This window comes from Chrysochloris asiatica, unplaced genomic scaffold (genome assembly GCF_000296735.1).
Source record: "Chrysochloris asiatica unplaced genomic scaffold, ChrAsi1.0 scaffold00265, whole genome shotgun sequence".
In the NCBI taxonomy this organism is placed as follows: domain Eukaryota; kingdom Metazoa; phylum Chordata; class Mammalia; order Afrosoricida; family Chrysochloridae; genus Chrysochloris; species Chrysochloris asiatica.
Genome location: NW_006408783.1, coordinates 456,234 through 476,187, shown reverse-complemented (window position 1 = coordinate 476,187; position 19,954 = coordinate 456,234). Strand labels below are relative to the sequence as shown.

The window sequence follows — 19,954 nt, the reverse complement described above, 5'->3', positions numbered from 1 at the left end:
CAGGCCCTCTGAATCTAGGTTCCCTCTTGAAAGCTTGTAATGATCTACTTTTTAAAACCAGACACTGAAAAACCTATGGGACTCGTAGTGACCCTCTATAGCGTTTCTGAGACCATAAACCTTTACAGGAGCAGGTGGCCTCATCTTTCTCTCATGGAGTGGCTGTTGGATTTGAACTACTGACCTTGAGGCTAGCAGCTTAACACTTATCCCACAGTGTCACCAGGGCTCCTTATCAATGTAAAAGGATACTAAGAAAAGGAAAAGATGTTTGAATAAATGTGTAATTTTCTTAGGTCTGAAAAATAAAAGAAAAACGTACAGGGCATAGTTCTCCTCTGGCACACATGGGGTCTCTATGGTGGTGGTGGTGGTGGTGGTGGTGGTGGTGGTGTGCCGTGGAGTCGGTTCTGACTCTTAACGACCGTGTTATAGAGTTACCGAGGCTGTAAATCTTTAGAGGAGCAGAAAGCCTCATCTTTCTCCTGAAGAACCACTGGTAGTTTTGCACTGCTGACTGTGAGATTAGCAGCCCGACTCATAACCACCACACTACCAGAGCTCCTTATGGGGGTCTCTGAATCAAATTAAATCAATGGCAACTGATGTGGTTTTTGTTTGCTTTTTTAGACCGTTCTCCCTGGTCTCATTTTATTCCTTTCTCTCTCCCTTTTGTGACTTCCTTTTTTAGAAACCCATGATGAATGCTGCCCGATAGGAGATATATGCTGAAAAGATCTTGTTGTTGTTGTGAAATGCCATCAAGTGGGTTTCAACCCATAGTGACCCTGTGTAGGGTTTCCGAGGAACAGCTGGTGAGCTTGAACTGCCAACCTTGCGGTTCAAACAGCTTTTCAGTCTGGTACATTAACCCACAGCGCCACACCAGGACTCTGAAAAGGTCTTGTTGTTGTTGTTGTCGAGTCGATTCCGACAGCGCCACACCAGGATTCTTAGGAACTATTAATTTCACATGACTAGTAAAAAAGAGAGTTGAGCCAGTACCATTTCTTCTACTTGTTGCCTTTAAATAAGTCACAACCCTTCTAAACCACATTTCGTCATCTGAGAGCCCTAACTGGCTTTGCTTATTCCCAGGAACATTATGAGGACACTTAAACTCATGTATGTGTATGACATGTGGAAACTGCAAAATAGCACATGGTTATGAAGGTTCTTAGAATTCCAATTTATAGCTAAGCACATGAGAGCCGTATATTTAAGGTGAGGAGACTAACAAGGAATGTTTGCTTTTCAGAGTCGTCGCTTTTGAACTTCCACGATTCAGACTGTGAACCCAAAGGATCACCACCCTGTGACTCTCTGCTGTCCCTCAACACAGAGAAGATTCTGGTATGTGTCTTTCATCCAAGCTTTCTGTGTTTTGTGACCTGAAGCAGTGGGGCTACTTCCAAAAGATGGGGTCTGCTTCTGTTTATGAGCTGGGTCCAGCTGGTTATATATGCATAAATAAAGCTACGGCATCCAGTAGTCAGTCATACTGAATTGCTGCTATTACTTGTGAATGGAGAATACAAAAGAGAGGAAGACCCTCAAGGGGGCAGTTCCCCACAGTGACTGCAACAGTGGGCGCAAGTGTAGGAGCGATGAGACGATAGCGCAGGAGACGGCAGCCTTTCCTTCTGTGTTCATAGCATCACAGTGCGTGGGAAGCAGCTCAACACCACCTCACAACAAGCCATAGCACCATGGACAGAGTGGCTGCATCTGGCAGACCATGGCTGAATCTGCTTTCTAGAAGCCCCTGGATGGTGCTCAGCTACTAACCACAAAGTTGAAAGTTTGAGGCTACCCAGAACTCCCTGGAAGAAAAGCTTCTGAAAAACAAGCCCTTGAAAACCCTGTGGAGCTCAGTTCTCTCTAACTCACACGGGCTTCTAAGAGTCAGAGTCAAATTTATGGCATCTGGCTTGTTATTGGTTTTTAAATATATATTTGGAGATCTATATTATCAGCTTTTGCCTGTATGAATATCTTTTCTATCTATACTTTTTTTTTTTCATCAGAACCAACTAAACTGTACAGGAGACCTCTCTTTTCGGGGTTTTATGCATGTCACATATAACCTCTGTGTCTGGTTACCAAGATTAGCGTGTACCCTTTTCTCTAGCTTAGCTGCCAGGTGCAAGGGTCTTAAAAACATCTCTGTCCAGATTATTGTATGGTCTCCTGTTTTTGCCCAGCTTCACCTCAGTGAAGCTGAATTGTTCTTTGGTTTCACAGACTTTTTCTCCAGGCCTATTCCTTTCAACATCCATGTAGATGTTGCTGTGTCTTGTGTTTCGAATTTCTCTTTAGCACACTTGTTCTTTCCCAAAGTTTTTTTTCTTTTTGCATGCCCGAACAAAACACATAATAAGATAGTTGAATCTGGTTTTTCAGTTGTCTGCGATATGCAGATGATACAACCTTGCTTGCTGAAAATGAAGAAGTCTTAAAATATTTACTAATGAAGATCAGTATCCATCCTTTGGTATAGATTATATCTTAATGTAAAGAAAACAAAAGTCCTCACCACTGGACCAATAAACAACATTCTTATCAACAGAGAAAAGATTGAAGTTGTCAAGGACTTCGTTCTTCTTGGATCAACTATCAACACTTCATGGAAACAGCAGCCAAGAAATCAAACGACGTATTGCATTAGGCAAATCTGCTGCATGAGACCTTTTTAAAGTGTTGAAGAGCAAAGACGTCAGCTTGAGGACTAAGGTGCGCCTGACCCAAGGCATGGTATGTTCAGTAACCTCATATGCATGTGAAAGCTGGACAGTGAATAAGGAAGACCTTAGAAGAATTGATTCTTTGACATATGGTATTAGTGGAGACTATTGAAAGTGCCATGTGCTGCCAAAAGAACCAACAGATGTGTGTTGGAAGACGTGCAGCCAGAGTGCTCCTTGGAGGCTAAGATGGCCAAATTTCATCTCTCATACTTGGTACATATTGTCAGGAGGGAGCAGTTGCTGGAGAAGGATATCATGTTTGGTAGGGTGGAGGGTCAGAGAAAAAGAGGAAGACCCCCAGCGAGATGGATTGGCCAAGTAACAGCATCAGTGGGCTCAAGCATGGCAACAGTAGTGTGGTTGGCCCAGGATCAGGCAGTGTTTCATTCTGCTGTGCAAAAGGTTACTATGAGTTGGTACCGACTTGGTAGCACCTAACAACAACAACAATTCTTGATCAGAATGTAATTTAATCAAGCTAGCTAGAAATTGCAAACTATAGACTGATGAACCAACTGTTTAACTCACTATTGATCAGTCACCTTGATTTATAAAAAACACTTATGTATTAGATATTTTAAAGCCGTAATGGACTGTCTTATGGTAAGTTGGCTATCACCAAAAATATTTAAGTAGAAAGTGATAATCTCTGCCTAGTATAGTTAGATACATAGAGTTATGAGGAACCTTCTAGATTTTGTTCTTGTTAAGTGCTGTCAAGTTGGTTCCAACTCATAGCGACCCTGTATAGAGTCTCTGAGGTGCAGCTGGTGAGTTTGAACCACCGACCTTGTGGTCCAGTGCTGATCCTACAGCATCACACCAGGACTCGTTCTTAATGATAGAAATTCAAATATTTTCTACTAGTTGCTTTCCAGTGTAGGATGATGCCAACCAGTGACTTATGGGGGAGAAAGTTCACCAGTCTTGCTCTTTTAGTTTCCTTAAGATGAAAGTAGGAAATCTACACTTTACACTTACTCATTCTACAGATATTTGTTCAGTACCTAGTGGTACTATTAGTTAGACATTGGTCTGCTAGCCACAAGGTTCATGGCTTCACCAGCAGCTCTGCAGAGAAAAATAAGACCGTCTGCTCCAGTCAAGATTTCTAGTCTCAGGAATTATTTTGGGTCTCTGTGAGTTGGACTCGACCTGATGGCCGTGGGCTTTTTGTTTTGATGCAATGTGTTGGGAATACAGCAGCAACCCAGAAAGGCTCAGTCCTGCACTCTTACCTTCCCTAACAAAATAATTATACAATTAGGCACACAAATAAAATTGTGTGAATCATGTGAAAGATAAGAAAGGATTTCCCCGGTGTAATCTTACTTAAATTAAGGAGATCAAGCAAGTTAGCTTTCAGGAAACAGTCAGGGACCTGAAGGATGGCCTGAGGTTAGTCTAGGAGAGGGGTCAAGTTCTGTGTCTCAATTTGCTTCATCATAGATTCTTTTTATTTTTTATTGAACAGTTTATAAAAGAGATTTAGTCGGAAAGGTCAACCCATATCAGCATCAGACTCTTCAGAGTCGTCTTTGTCTGTTTCCACTTGCTTCTCCTCAGCCGAGGCGGCAGTGCAGGGGGCTGGGGGGCTCTGCCTGCTGGGGCAGCAGTTGGGGTAGGGGGCAAGTGCACCAGCCCCTACACTGCAGATGAGGCTGCCAGTGTGGACGTTGGTCAGGACTTTTGCAAACAAGCCAGGCCAGAAAGGTTTAACATTCACACTGGCTGGCTTTGTGAAGGCATTGACCTTGTCGTCTGTGACGGTGACCTCTTCGTGGTGCAGTATGAAGTCCGATGTAGGCGAGCTCCGAGACTGAGGCCACAGTGCCAAAGTGCTGGGCTGGTAGCTGCCAGGCATGGTGCTAATCGCCGGATGAAGTCTGATCATAGCTTCTTACCTTTGCTCATGGAAGATAGTTACAGAGCTATTAGACATGGAATAAGATGCTTTTCCTTTAAGAATTCAATTTGTCTTACAATCATTTTCCTGCCCGTTTCTGTTACAGATACTATTTCTAATATAATAAAACCAATTTTCCATCAGCCTAGCATGGCACTGGACTGCTAACTGCAAGGTTGACAGTTCAAACCCAACCAACTACTCCTTGGAATCCCTATACAGGGTCACAGTTGAAACTGACTTGATGGGACTTAATGACAACATATTCTTTAGTAGTTCTAGATGTGGGTTTATTTTGTGGTATTTCATTTCTGTTCTCATCTCATATTTTTCAGTACAAAGGCCTGGCAAATCAAATACTTATAAAATATCTCATACTGGATGAAATAATAAGACTTTAAAAATTTTTAAAGGCAATATTTATCGTGTTTTTTTGTTTTGTTTTTTTCCCCATCAGCTTGCTTTAGGACAAGCACTGGACTGCTAACCTCAAGGTCAGTGGTTCAAACCCACCAGCTGCTCCTTAGAAACCCTATACAGGGTCACTATAAGTCAATACCAACTCAGTGGCACTTAACAACAATAAACAGATTATTATGCAGGGAGAACTTTCATATCTGTGTGCTTGTTTGTAACAGTGGCAGAGAGGAAGAAAGTGTGTTCTGGCCACACTCTGTCATTAGGCACTGAGATGTGATATCCTTTACATTATTAAATCTGCCATGTCTTAAAGAAGCCTTGGAAGATTCCTGTGTGTCAGAACTTGTAGCTGCTTAGTAGAGTAAGAAGGAACTGTGGGCTGTCTCTCTAGTGATCAACGTTTAGCCTTTAGGATAAACATGTAAAGCATCCCCATGATTGGTGGATTTACAGGTCTAGCATTTTGTGTAGATTTCTGAGTGGGTTCAAGTGGAGTGAATGAATCTCCTGAGATGGGCTGTCCTGGTTGGCACCTGTTACTTGCGATTCTTAAGGAGCATCTTATATTTTAACCAGAGTTAATTTATTCTTGGTTTGTTTTTACCACGCTATATCTGAGCATTAGTATAGGTTCGCAGTATACAGGAAATGCAAATGGAGATAACTGAAACCCGGTTACTTAAGTCAGTTAAGCCCGCAGTTCATCTTGGCTAATAAACACCAGTGACTTTTTGTTGTTGTTGTTAAGTGCCATTGAGTTCAAACTCACAGGGAGCCACCCTGGATAGGGTTTTCCAGGTGAATTTGAACCTTCGACCTTGCAGTTCAAACCAACGTTACGGTCCAGGGCCTTATCCCACAGCTCCACACCAGGACACCTAATCATTGACTAAATAGTATATGCATTAGAAGAATATCGCGTGTATAATTATTTGCACTGTGTGTTAATGTGCCAGACTGCAAAGTCATTTGAACCAGAAAGTCAGCGATTCAAGCTCACCAGTTGCTCCTCGGAAACCCTTTGCAGGGTCACTATGGGTCAGAACCGACTTGACGGCACTTAACAATAGCAATGCCTATGAGCATTAGTGCTATGAGTTTGAAAAAAGGAAAGAGGAATTCATGTAACTGGGCTGTCACTTGGTTCACATCTCATTCATTGCTTTGCCTAAGGCAACACATTCTCTAGTCTCCTAGTATGTTAGCATTTCCTGCGTGTGTGTGTTTTAACCGTATCTCGTGTAACTCTGGTATAAAGTTGTACCATAACTCGACGGCACTTAATAACAACATGCTGTAGTATATTACAATGTTATTTGAAGTCAATCTGAGAAACAGCAGGTCTAAGTATTATTAGTCCTCAATTTGTCTCTAAATGATGATGGAGCCATCATTTTGTATGGTGGATAAACACAATCTGTAAAACCATTTGAGTTACTAAACTTGCTGATTTACTGTGTTGCTCCCCAATCCCTACTTTTTCTTAGCTCTTTTGCAAAAGATACATGTGTATATCTGCATCATTTCTTCAAGGTCAAGGATACTAAATTGAGTAGGATGATTGATTAATAACTTACTTTGCATTATTTAATAGAATGTCTGATTTCTTGGTCAAATGTTGCTGACCCTCCTATGGCATCATCTCTGCAACTTGTCGCTGCTATTTCTAAAATACTCTTGTTGTTGTAAGTGCTGTTGAGTTGGCTGGCTCTGACTAATAACATTACTGTGTAGCATCTTCAAGGAGTTGCTGGTAGGTTTGAATCGCCGACCTTGCACTTAGCAGTCCACATCAGGACTGGTTGCTGGATTGTAATCTTTGCAACATAATTGAGTTCATTAACTAGCCTCTGCAATCATGGAGTGAGCCTTTTAAGCAGCTCTTGTTGTGAAGTGCCATTGAGTCAATTCCGACTCATAGCAACCCTGTATAGGGTTTCCAAGGAGCATGAACCTGAACCTTGCAGTTCGAACAACTTTGCAGTCTGACGCATTAACCCACAGCGCCACACCAAAACTCCCTTAAGCAGCTAGAGCAAGATTAATTCCTATCGAAGTACAAAGGAACCATTCATCGAAATGGAGTCCTGGCGTGGCACTGTGGGGTAAGCACTGGACGACTAAGTGCAAGGTCGGTGATTCAAACCACAGCTCAAACTCATCAGCCACTTCTTGGAAACCCTCTACAAGGTCACTATGAGTTGGAATCGACTCGACAACACTTAACAACAACATTCATTGTTTGGAGCCCTGCTGTAATACTATAGGATAAGCACTGGACTGCTAACCACAAAATCAGTGGTTCATACCCACCAGTCCCTCCTTGGAATTCCTCTACAGGTTCACTGTGCATCAGACCCGACTCAACGGCTCTTCACAACAACAAGGTGCACTCTTTAGAGTCCTGGTATAGTACCGTAGGATAAGCATTGGACTGTTAAGCACAGGTCGGCAGTTCAAACTCAGCACTGTTCCTTGGAAACCCTCTACAGGGTTGCTATGAGTTGTACCTGACTCAATGGCACTTCATAACAACAGCATGCATTATTTGGAGTCTTATTATAATGCTGTAGGATAAGCACTAGATTGCTAATCACAAGGTTGGTGGTTCAAACTCACCAGCGGCTTCTTGGAAACCCTCTACAATGTTGATGTGTCGAATCCCACTGGGCAGCACTTCACAGCAACAACATGCATTCTTTGGAGTCCTGGTGTGATGCTGTAGGATAATAAGCACTGGATTGTTAACCACAAGGTCGGTGGTTCAAACTCACCAACTACTCCTTGGAAAACCTCTACAGGGTTGCTGTGAATCAGACCCAACTTGACCGTACTACACAACAACCACTGGAAATGGGACCATTAACGATAAGGAGGAGCAAACCTGTTACACTACAAATGATACTTTTGTGGTTAGTCTGACGTAAATCAAATGCGTTCTTTTTTGGATTTAAACCAAATGTGGTTACAATGTTTTTAAATTCAGGTTTATGGTATAAATTTTCTCCTTATTTATGATAAGCTAAAATCTGTTTGGTATTTTTTTCAGAGCCAAGCCAAGTCTATCGCAGAACAAAAGAGATTTCCATTTGCTACTGACAATGGCAGTACAAATGAAGAGCTAGGTAAGATGAATCTTAAAATATTACTGTGTTTGCCTAGATTTGTTAGCTGCAGTGCAGGAAGGCAGGGTGGAGTGGTAGAAAGAACAGGATGCTGGTTCTGCCAATAATGAGCTGTTGGATGTAGGGACAGGGCTTTCAAATCTTGTAAGGTTCCAGCTAACTATATGTAGTGGGGGAAAGCCATGGATGGAATGCTCAGTAAGGATTTTTCCAGCTGTGTTTCTGTGGATATTAATAATTATTCATCATTACAAGATGATTTGCTTTCTTTCATCAAATATGAACCATAAAGAAGAAAAAGCAAACACAATCACAGAAAACTTACTTTATCCTTCTGTATAGTAAAACAACTAGGTTTAATAGGCCAGTCATTGCTTGCTGGGTTGAAGAATGTGGGTGCAGACAAAATGCACTCATTCAAATCTACAAATGCATCACGTGGTTCGGCTTGTCCTGGGTACAGTGTTTTCGAGTAGGCTGGTTTCACCGGTCGGTATCAGGTGTGTTTTGGCAGGCCTCCCTCACTGCTCAGTCCACGTTTACAGTGGAATAGAGGCCCAAGCACGACCACCAACAGGACAAGGCCCTGGGTTTGGGCTTGGCTGGCCAGAGCACCTGCAGGAGAGCTTTTTTATCTCAATCATTTTACCAGTTTTGCAACCATCCACCTCTTGTGCTGAGATGAACCACTCCTGATAGTGTTGCCTTTCTTTCATTAGTGTGGGTAAGTGTGTGCTGACTATTTTGAAAGTACAAATCCCTTTTTGGTGATATTATTTGAGGAGATGTTGAGAATTACCTTTTAAGGCCTCAGATTCTGTCTCTTCGTAAGTCCATGGATTCTTTCAGTTTAGCACTCACTGTATTTACTGTACACTGAATTAGGAGCCTGAGGTGTGCTAAATCTCATTCTGTACACTAGATTAACCCCAAAACATCCTGCAGCCTATAGTCTCTGCCTCAGCTTTTGTACCACAGTGGGGTTTTTTTTTGTTGTTGTTTGTACTTTTAAGTTTTTATTGTGAATATAGTGAAAGTTTACAGGTCAGATCATCAGTTTTACATTCAACAAATCATACACCTTATTTCATTACAATGATTATAATCTCCTACAGTTAACAGGAAGGAGCTCTGGTAGTGTAATGGTTACTAATCGGGCTGTGAACCGCAAGGTCAGCAGTTGGAAACTACCAGCCATTCCGTGGGAGAAAGATGAGGCTTTCTGCTCCCATAAAGATTTACAGTCTCGGAAACTCTATACAGGGTCGCTATGAGTTGGCACCGACTCCACGGCACATACAATAGCAACAACAGTTAACAGTATTACAGTATTTCTCTCTATTCACTTTAGGTCTTTTTTTTTTTTAAAAAACACTCAGGCATATATCATCATTTAAACCACCAAAGGTCATACTCTGCAAGTCTGCCTCCTGGCCCACAGCTCTTAGTCCCTCCCTTCCTGTGAATCTTAGAGTCCTCAGCCACTCTCTCTCTCCATGTTCCCATCTCTGCCTTCATCTCTGGTGTCACTGCTTCTCTGGATAAGTTCTCCATGCATTCCTCTTGTGCTCTTCTCTCTTGATCGTCCTAGGGTCCTTTGTTTCTGGACTCTAAGATTAACTACTCCCCTATTTTTGTTACAGAATTTCTACCTTTACAATTGTTGACAGTCGCAATTAGTCATGATAACAATTATTCACTACTGAATCATAAGAATCTTATCCCCGTCTCTTTTAACCAGGCCCATCTAGATAAGATGAAAACTATTCAATGGGAACACAGTGTTTTTTGGTTTTCTTTTTGTTATTGGAAGAATGACTTTTGTCAAGGTATATGTCCATTGCTGGGAAATACATGCAGGATAAACACTGGACTGCTAACCCCAAGGTCAGTGGCTCAAACCCACCAGCTGTTCCTCAGAAACCTTGTGTAGGGTTGCTATGAGTCAGAATCAACTCGACGGCACACAACAACAACACAGCAGTGATTTTTGTCCACCGCTCATCTGTCAGTTTGTCTCATTGTGGTGGCTTGCGTGTGGCTGTGGTGCTGGAGGCTATGCCACCAGTATTTTGAATGCCAGGAGAATCACCCATGGTGGACAGGTTTCAGCGGAACTTCCAAGCTAAGACAGATAAGGACGAAGGCGAGGCTGCCCACTTCTGAAAGGTTAGCCACTGAAAACGTGAGGAATAGCAGCAGACTGTTATCTGATACAGTGCTGGAAGATGAGCCCCTCAACTTGGAAGGCACTTAACTTATTATTGGGAAAGAGCTGCCTCCTCAGAGTAGATCTTAATGATGTGGGTGAAGCAGAGCTTTCAGGAACTTCATTTGCTGATGAGGCACAATACAGAATGAGGAAAACAGCTGCAAACATCCATTAAATCATCAGAACATGGAATGTATCAAGTAAAAATCTAGGAAAGTTGAAATTGTAGAAAACTTAATGGAATACATAAAGATCTGTGAAGCAGAGCTTTTTGGCACTTCATTTGCTGATGGTGCACAATACGAAATGAGACGAAACAGCTACAAACATCCATTAATAATCAGAATGTGTGAAGTATGAATGTAGGAAAATTGAAATTGTCAAGAACTTAATGGATACACAGAGATCTATATCTTACACATTAGTGAGCTGAAATTGACAAGTGTTGCTCATTTTTAATCAGACAATTGTAGCATATGATTCAGGGAGTCCTGGTGTGGTGCTGTAGGATAAGCACTGGGTGGCTAACCAAAGGTCGGTGATTCAAACCCGCCAACTGCTGATCAGAAACTATACAAGGTCACAATGAGTTGGAACTGTTTCATCACCACTTAACAACAACAGCAACATGGTTTAATATGCTAAGAATGGTAAATTGAACAAGAATGGTGGTGCATTCATCATTAAAAAGCATTTCAGGATCTATCTTGAAGTATAATGCTGTCTTATAGGGTGATACCCATATGCTTACAAGGAAGACCAGTTAATATGGCTGTTATTCACATTTATGCTCTGTGACAGTTAAGATTTTGTGTCTACTTGACTGGGCCAGGATTCTCAGTAGTTTAGCAGTTAAGATGTAGTTATCACCTTCATGATGAGATCTATATGATCATAATGAGGCAATCAGCCCCATAATGTGATTTGATGTGATCAGATCTGGTCTGATACAATTATCCCATGGGTTTTAAATCCTCACTTCTTTAATGATGATGTTAATAGAAAGACTCTGGTGTGGCGCTGTGGATCAGCACTGGACTGCAACCACATGGTCAGCAGTTCAGACCCACCAGATGCTTTCGGAAACCCTGTATAGTGAGTCGGAACTGACTCCATGGCACTTAACAACAAGTGATGTTAATTGAGTCTTGGGATGGCGCTGTAGGGTAAGCACTGGACCACAGGTCAGTTTGAACCACAAGGTTGGCAGTTCAAACTCTCTAGCTGCTCCTCAGAAACAGGGTCGTTATGAGTCAGAACTGACGCCACAGCACTTATAAACAACAACAACGATGATGTTAATGAGGCCACATGTAATCTATAGGATTAGGTTGTGTCTTGAGTCAGTCTATTTTGAGATATCAAAGAAGAGAGAAGTGAACAGAGAAAGAGGGACCTACTATTACCAATAAAGAAGAGCTGGAAGTGGAGTGTGTCCTTTGGACCTGGGCCCCCTGCACTGTGAAGCTTCTAGATCTGGGAATGACTGATGTCAGGACACGTAGAAATCACTAAGGAATTCTGAGCCTACAGATGCTGAAAGGAGACAAGGACTCTTCCCCAGACTCACTATGCCGAATTTGGACTTCTAGCTTTCTAAACTGTTGTTGTTGTTGTTATGTGCTGGGGAGTCAGTTCTGACTCATAGCGACCCTGTACAGGGTTTCCAGGGCTATAAATCTGTTAGGGAGCAGAAAGCCTCATCTTTCTCCTGAGGAACAGCTGGTAGTTTCGAATTGCTGACCGTGAGATTAGCAGCCTGATTTGTACCACTACGCTACCAGAGCTCCTTACTGTAAGACAATTAAAACCATCCACTTGTCGTATTTCTGTTGTAACAGCACTAGATAACAAAAGCCAATAGTAATGAAATTGAAGAATTCTACCAAGTTCTTCAGTCTGGAATTCATTGAACATGCAATCAAGATGCATTGATAACTACTGGAAATTGGAATGCAAAAATTGGAAACAAAGAGGAAGAATATATAGTTAGACAATATGGCCTTGGTGATAGAAGTTATTTGCAGATTGCGTAATAGAGTTTTGTAAAATCAATGACTTATTCTTTGCAGAGACTTTTTTTCAGCAGTATAAATGGTGATTGTACACATGGTCTTCAACAGATAAAATGCATAGGATTCAAATGGACTACATCTGTGGGAAGAAACAATGGAGAAGCTTAATATCATCAATCAAAACAAGACTGGAGTAGACTGTGCAACAGACCATTGATTGCTCATTTGCAAGTTCAGGTTGAATATGGAGAAAATTAAAATAAATTCGCAAGAGCTAAAATATGACCTTTCAAATATTCCACCAGAATATATAGATCATCCCAAGAACAGATTTGGTGCATTAGGCACTAATGACTAAAGACCAGAAGAGTTGTTGGATAACATTAAGAACACTATACATGAAGAAAGCAAAAGGTCATTAAAAAGACAGAAGAGAAAGGGCCAAAATGTATGTCAGAAGAAACTCTGAAACTTGAACTTAGAGACGCTAAAGTTAACTGGAAGAAATGTTGAACAGAAAACTTCAAAGGGCAGTTCAAGAAGCCAGAGTCAAGTATTATAAATGAAACGTGCAAAGACCTAGAGTTACAATAAAGGAAGAGAAGAACATCCTCAGCGATTCTCAAGCTGAGAAAAAATTCAATATTGGGCTTGCAATATTGAAGGATTCTGTGGGCAAGCTGTTGAATGATCAGGAAGCATTAGAAGAAGATGGAAGAAATCCACATAATCACTGTACCAAAAAAAAAAAAAAACAACTGGTCTACATTCAGCCATTTCCAGAGGTAGCATATGATCAAGAACCAATGATATTGAAGGAAGAAGTCCAAAGTTCATGGAAGGCATTGGTGGAAAAGAAGTCTCCAAAAATTGATAGTTTTCCAATTGAAATCTTTCAGCAAACTGATACAACACTGGAGAAACTCCAGTACACTGCCTGGCCAACCAGTTCGAAAAGATACATATTTGTGCCCATTCTAAAGAAAGGTAACCCTATGGGATGCAGAAATCATGAAACGTCATTAGTACCACATAGAAATAAAATATTGCTTATGATAATGCAGAAACAACTGCCAGCAGTACATTGACAGGGAACTGCCAGAAATTCAAGCTGAATTCAGAAGAAGACATGAAATGAAGGGTATCATTGCTAATGTCAGATAAATCTTGACTGTAAGCAGAGAATGCTAGGAAGGTGCTTACTTGTGCTTTATTGACTATCCATAACAGTTATGAATAACATTGCAAAGAGTGGGAAATCTAGAATACTTAATTGTTCTTATAGAGAACCTGTACATAGACCAAGAGACAGTTGTATAAACAGAACAAGAGGAAACTGACTTAAAATCAGGAAGGGTGTGTGCCAGGGTTGTATTCTTCCACCATACTTATTCAGTCTGTATGCTGATCAAATAATCTGAGAAGCTGGGTTTTATGAAGAGGAATGAGGCATCAGAATTGGAAGAACAATCATTAATAACCTACAATATGCAGATGATACAACCTTGCTTGCTCAAAGAGAGGAGAACTTGAATAACTTACTGATGAAGATCCAAGAGTACAGCCTTCAGTATGTGTTGTACCTCATTGTAAAGAAGAGAAAACTCCTCACTGCTGGTACATCATGATAAGCAGAGGAGAGATTGAAATTGTCAGATATTTCATTGTACTTGGGTCTGTAACCAGTGCTCATGGAGGCAGCAATCAAGAAATAAAAATACCTTATATTGCATTGGGGGAAACTACTGCAAAGAACTCTTTTAAAGTGTTAAAAAGCAAAGATGTGACTCTGAGGTATGCCTGACCCCAAGCTATGGTATTTTCAATCACCTCCAAGAAGAGGGGCGCTGATGACACTGTAGGATAAGCACTGGACTGCTAACCACAGAGTGGCAGTTCAAACCCACCATCCGCTCTGTGGGAGAAAAATAAGGCTTTGTATTCCTGAAAGATTTACCTCCTCAGAAACCCTGTGCATGGTTGCTATGGGTCAGAACCTACTCAGAGACACCTAAAACAACATATGCATGTGCTAGCTGGACAGTGAATAAAGACCTGAGAAGAATCGATGATTTGACTTACACTATTGGCGAAGAACATCAGAAATACTGTGGACTGACAGATGACCATTTGCCAGATGAAAAAGTATGGCTGGATTGCTCCTTAGAAGTGACAATGGCAATACTTCATCTTTGACTTTGGACATATTGTTAGTAGGGACCTGTCCCTGGTAAAGGACATCATGCTTGGTAAAGCGGAGGGTCAGCAAAAGAGAGGAAGATACTTAATGAGATGGATTGAGACACTGATAGCAACACTGGACTCAAACATAGCAACAATTGTGAGGATGGCACAAGACTGGGCACTGTTTTGTTCTTTTGTGCATAAGGTCCCTATGAGTTGGAACTGACTCAGTGACACCTAACAACAACAACAAATGATTTCTGTAAGCTATTCAACTGCTTCCTTTATGTCTTTGAACACAACGCAAGTTAGATCCTAGTAGTCATTTCTGTTTGCACATGATTTGAATTAGAGTGATGTTTTTGGGGTTTTTAAATGGATACTTTTGGATTTTCCTCACAATAGGTTTACTTTTAAATGGAAAGAGTAGAATTAGACAGCCTAATTATGACCAGCAATTTAGATAAGATCCTAAAAGAACAAAATTATCCCCTAAAACTTTGTTTCTTTGAGTCCTTTAGTCATTTGACAAATATTTAGTCATTGTAATAAGAGTAATAAAAAATTTTTAGAACTTTAGATCTTAAAAGAATAATTTTTACCAGTTTGTTAAGCAAGACCCAGACAGTTCTCAGATGTGACTGATGCCCCAGGATCACACAGCCCAGGAGTGGCAGGGCCGGAATCTGAGTGCAGGTCTTGGCTTTCTAACATAATCATTCAAAGACCACAAAAGGTCCACAGTTCTTGGTTCCCATTCATACACTCAGAAGGAATTCTGACCGGCTGCAGTCTGTCCAGCCCCGACTTGTCTCAGCTCTGGAGCAGGCAGCATCTTCATCACTGCTGACTGTTCCCTCCTCTTACTCTTCTTGTTTGGCTTCTCCATGTCTCATTTCCTTGTCAGTAAAGCAGGGACAGTAATTGTGTCTCCCTTAGTGCAATTAAGGAGTGAATGCACTAACTCATGTAAAGGCTTGTTGTTGTTGTCAGGTGCCATCGAGTCGGAACCGACTCATAGCGACCCCATGCACAGCAAAACGAAACAATGTTCGATCCTGGGCCAACCTCACTACCGCTGCCACACTTGAGTCCATCAATGATGCCACCTGGCTTATCCATCTCGTTGGGGGTCTTCCTCTTTTTCTCTGACCCTCCACCCTACCCACCATGACATCCTTCTCCAGCGATTGTTTCCACTGGACAATATGTTCAAAGTAGGAGAGACGAAGCTTAGCCATCCTGGCCTCCAAGGAGCACTCTGGCTGCACTTCTTCCAAAACAGATCTGTTGGTTCTTTTGGCAGTCCATGGCACTTTCAGTATTCTCCTCCAACACCACAACATGTAAAGTTATACAATACGTATAACTACTACTACAATTACCAGTACTGGTGTGGTTCTGTAGGATAACCTTCTGGACAGCAAACCACAAACTCGGCGATTCAAACCCTCCAAACACTCCTCGGAAACTCTGAGTTAGAGCCAACAGGACGGCACTTAACAACTGCTACTGTATCATTACTATTACTTTTACTATGAATACTACTACCCCATCACTAAAGATATCTCTGATTATCTGCATTTTAAATATCTGAATGATATCCATTCTTACCATTTGGGCTATGAATTTGACCTTAGATTATATTTTCAAGGAAATTAAGTTAAAGCCAATCCTTTTTTCATTTGGAAGAATGTCCCCCAAATCTCTTGTAGTATTATGATGTTCAATGCTTTTCAATTTTACCTTTGCAAGATTATTTATAAAGATATTCTAAATCTTTCCCTTCACTTAATGTTTCCGCTACTTTTAACTACTAAAGAATTTAAGGTCTTCATGATAGTGAAAATTTTAGTTGCCAGTCTTCTTGAGCACATATTACTATTTGAGGGATGAGAGGTCAATGTAATCTAGAGGTTTTTGTTGTTGTTGTTTTTTTAACAGGTGAGAGAGCTTAGTCAAAATCTTACCGTATTTTAAAAGCTTGTCATGGCTTTAATTTCACACTATCACTTACCTAAAAAGTTTCATAGATTAGTCATCTATTAGTGTCTATTTTGAATAGCATTTTGACTCTATTTTCAACAGACCAGACAGGGAAAAAGTTGTCACTACATTGCAGTGGTATGAATTTTTATAGTAAGCATTTATTGGCTTTATATTAATCTGAGTGCCTTATTTTTTTACTGCTGGCAGTAAATTAAACATTGCCAGAAATCCAAATTTGTGATTCTATTTGAGTACTTCTCATTCTTTCATAGTAAAATCACATTGCAGTGTTATTTGCATATTACCGAACTGCAAGGGCGGTGGGTCAAACCCATCAGCCTCTCCTCGGAAACCCTGTCTGCCTAGGGCTGCTATGAGATGGAACCTACTCAGAGGCACTTAGCAACAACAAATTAATAGCTATTTTCATATATAGATAGAAAACATAAGGTCCCTATGTGCATTTGTGCATAAGGGTCCTATGAGTTGGAACTGACTCAGTGACACCTAACAACAACAACAAATGATTTCTGTAAGCTATTCAACTGCTTCCTTTATGTCTTTGAACACAACGCAAGTTAGATCCTAGTAGTCATTTCTGTTTGTACATGATTTGAATTAGAGTGATGTTTTTGGGTTTTTTAAATGGATACTTGTGGATTTTCCTCACAATAAGATTTTCCTCACAAATGATAAAAGTTATTTGGCATTTGGAAGTCAGTGATGGGTGTGGTGGTGGTGTGCCGTGGAGTTGGTTCTGACTCATAGCAACCCTGAGTAGGGTTTCCAAGGTTGTAAATCTTTACAGGAGTAGAAAGCCTCATCTTTCTCCTGCCTAACTGCTGGTAGTTTCAAACTGGTAGCCTTGAGGGTAGCCACCTAACTTGTAGTAGCCACTACGCTACCAGAGCTCCTTAGAAAAAGATAATTCATGTAGGGAGATATTTTATAGATGACTAATAATTTAATCTGGATATAACTAAAAGGCTAAGTGATAAAAAGTTCAAGGTAGAATTCAACGATATCTTATTTTCTTCTAGATTTTCTTTTACTGCTACCAGTCCTTGGAGCTATATTTTAAGATTTAGCAAAGAATTTAGAGTTGCTGGTTCCAGTCTGAGGTATTTTATCATTTCCTTTAATATTTTTATATTTTGTTTCATAGCTATTGCTTATGTATTGATTGGCAGTGGTCTCTATGATGAAGCAATAAGGCATTTTTCAACAATGCTTCAGGTAATTTTTCTTTTTAATTACGTAATTTCAAGTTTATTGTCATGACAAAAATAAGGATTTATACATAGCTAAAGTGCTGAAAGAAAGCATCAATTTTCAGTCTCTACAAGAATGGTGCCAGGCCTGGTAACATGCTCTCATTTAATCTTTTCATTACTTTATATTAAATGAGGAAAATAAGATCAGTGACGTCAAATAATATGTCCAGAGCCTCCCAGCCATCAGTGGCGAAGATGAGATTCAAGTCTGAGTTTAAATAAGACACACTTGTTTCATATCACTTTCCTTTACTATGATGTTTCTCACGGATACTTGAGATTCTTGAAATTCCAAGTTTGATTTCTACAAAGAAGGTGACTTACACAATGATTTAACTTACACTCGTGGATTTGTTTCTCACCTCAGAGGACAGTCATGAGATTCCTTATTAGAAATATGTAGGCCTTCTTTGATTGGGACTGAGATAAAGTCTGACTCAAGTAAAATGCATGTGTAAGAGTTTCAACAGAGACTTGTATTGAAGTCTCATCTCAGTGGCTCGGTGGCTACTTACCTGTATTCACTGCAGGCGCTTAACTATGTGTCTTGTTAGAGTACAGGTATACCCAAGTTCAGAACCACTCTGTTAGATACTAAGCAACTTATTTGACCTCCTATGCTCTGGGGATAATAACCACTTCCAAAAACTTCTTGTTAAGTATAAATGAAATATATAAAGTACCAAGTATCTACTACCTGGCACAGAGTCAGTGCTTGGTAAATTTTAGCTACTCAAAATACTGTTCTGGTGTGCTCTGTAAGAGCCAGCATAAAACTTAAAATCTAGTAAGTAGATTTCATTTTAAAGTATTAATTCTGAAATATTAGCTCTGCTTTTGTTTTCCTTTTAAAATAGGACTAATCATGTTGCTAATTCTGTCTTGGTTTCGAATATTACTGAGCTTTTTTGTTGTTATTGTTAATATTGAGGTCCTCATATCAAAGCACCCGTACGTTCTAATGAGAAAGAATAGGAAACAGTAGTCTCCACTGGAGTTTAAAGTATAAAGGGCAGATGATAAGTCATTTTAAAAGATCTGTTTAGCATTGAAATACTATAAAAAGTGAACAGCACTTATTCACAGTTACCACTTGAACTCTTGTTGGAAAGGAGATTTTGATACGTTTATAGAAACAAAAGTGGTTTAATTTCTGATAACTAATAGTATAAAACAGGAGTGTTCAGACTATCAATTCATTTAACTTTATTAAAGAACAAATGGTAATAATAGCAAGTTGTTTAATTATGTGACTCTTAACATTTAAAATTTTGCTTAATATGTTTTCAAATTATGCATTTATAAATGTTTTATACTCTGAATTTATCTATTATTTTCCTTTTAACCTATTTATAAACTGTAAACGTTTTTTAATATTTCTATATAATCTTAGGACTTTAATAGCTATACAGTAGCTCGTCTTCTCTTGTTATTCGATTCAGAAAGCAAATCAGAATTTCTTCTTATGTAAAGCAAAGATACTAGTATACTGAAATTCGATACAGCATTTTTGTCAATTTATGGTACAATAGATTGCTTTCAAATGAAAATTTTTTCTTTGAGAATGTATGTGGATTAATAGGTAGAACTGCTTTTCTGTTGATTCAGGCTATTGATGGGCAGGAATGAAGGATAGGGAAGATGCAGGTATTCCGGGCCCACGGAAGACAACTTGTTGTTAGGTGCCATCGAGTAGGTAGCGACTCATAGAGACCCTGTGCACAACAGAATGAAACACTGCCCGGTCCTGGGACAACTTCACAATTGTTGCCATGCTTGAGCCCCATTGATGCTGCCACTTTGCCAATCCATCTCGCTGAGGGTCTTCCTCTTTGTCTGTTACCCTCCACCTTACCAAACCTGATATTTTTCTCCAGCAACTGGTCCCTCCTGACAATATGTCCAAAGTATGAGAGGCAAAGTCTGGCCATCTTGGCCTCTAGGGAGCACTCTGGCTATACTTTGTCCAACATAAATCTGTTTGTTCTTTGGGCGATCCTTGGAACTTTCAGTATTCTCCTCTAAAACCATAATTCAAATGCATCAATTCTTCTACGATCTTCCTTATTCACTGTCCAGCTT

The 19,954-nt window shown here is 40.2% G+C and overlaps 1 protein-coding gene and 1 pseudogene across 2 annotated transcripts in view; one reads left to right on the top strand and one right to left on the bottom strand.

Annotated features, from left to right (window-relative positions):
- Positions 1 to 19,954, top strand: part of TTC13 (tetratricopeptide repeat domain 13) — a 141,983-nt gene that overhangs the window by 32,968 nt on the left and 89,061 nt on the right. For both annotated transcript variants that reach the window (XM_006874160.1, XM_006874159.1), the window contains exons 2-4: positions 1,259 to 1,353; positions 8,123 to 8,198; positions 17,764 to 17,834. In XM_006874160.1, coding sequence (XP_006874222.1) covers positions 1,259 to 1,353; positions 8,123 to 8,198; positions 17,764 to 17,834 — 242 coding nt within the window. The remainder of the gene's footprint in view (positions 1 to 1,258; positions 1,354 to 8,122; positions 8,199 to 17,763; positions 17,835 to 19,954) is intronic.
- LOC102823666 lies at positions 4,249 to 4,736 on the bottom strand (annotated as a pseudogene).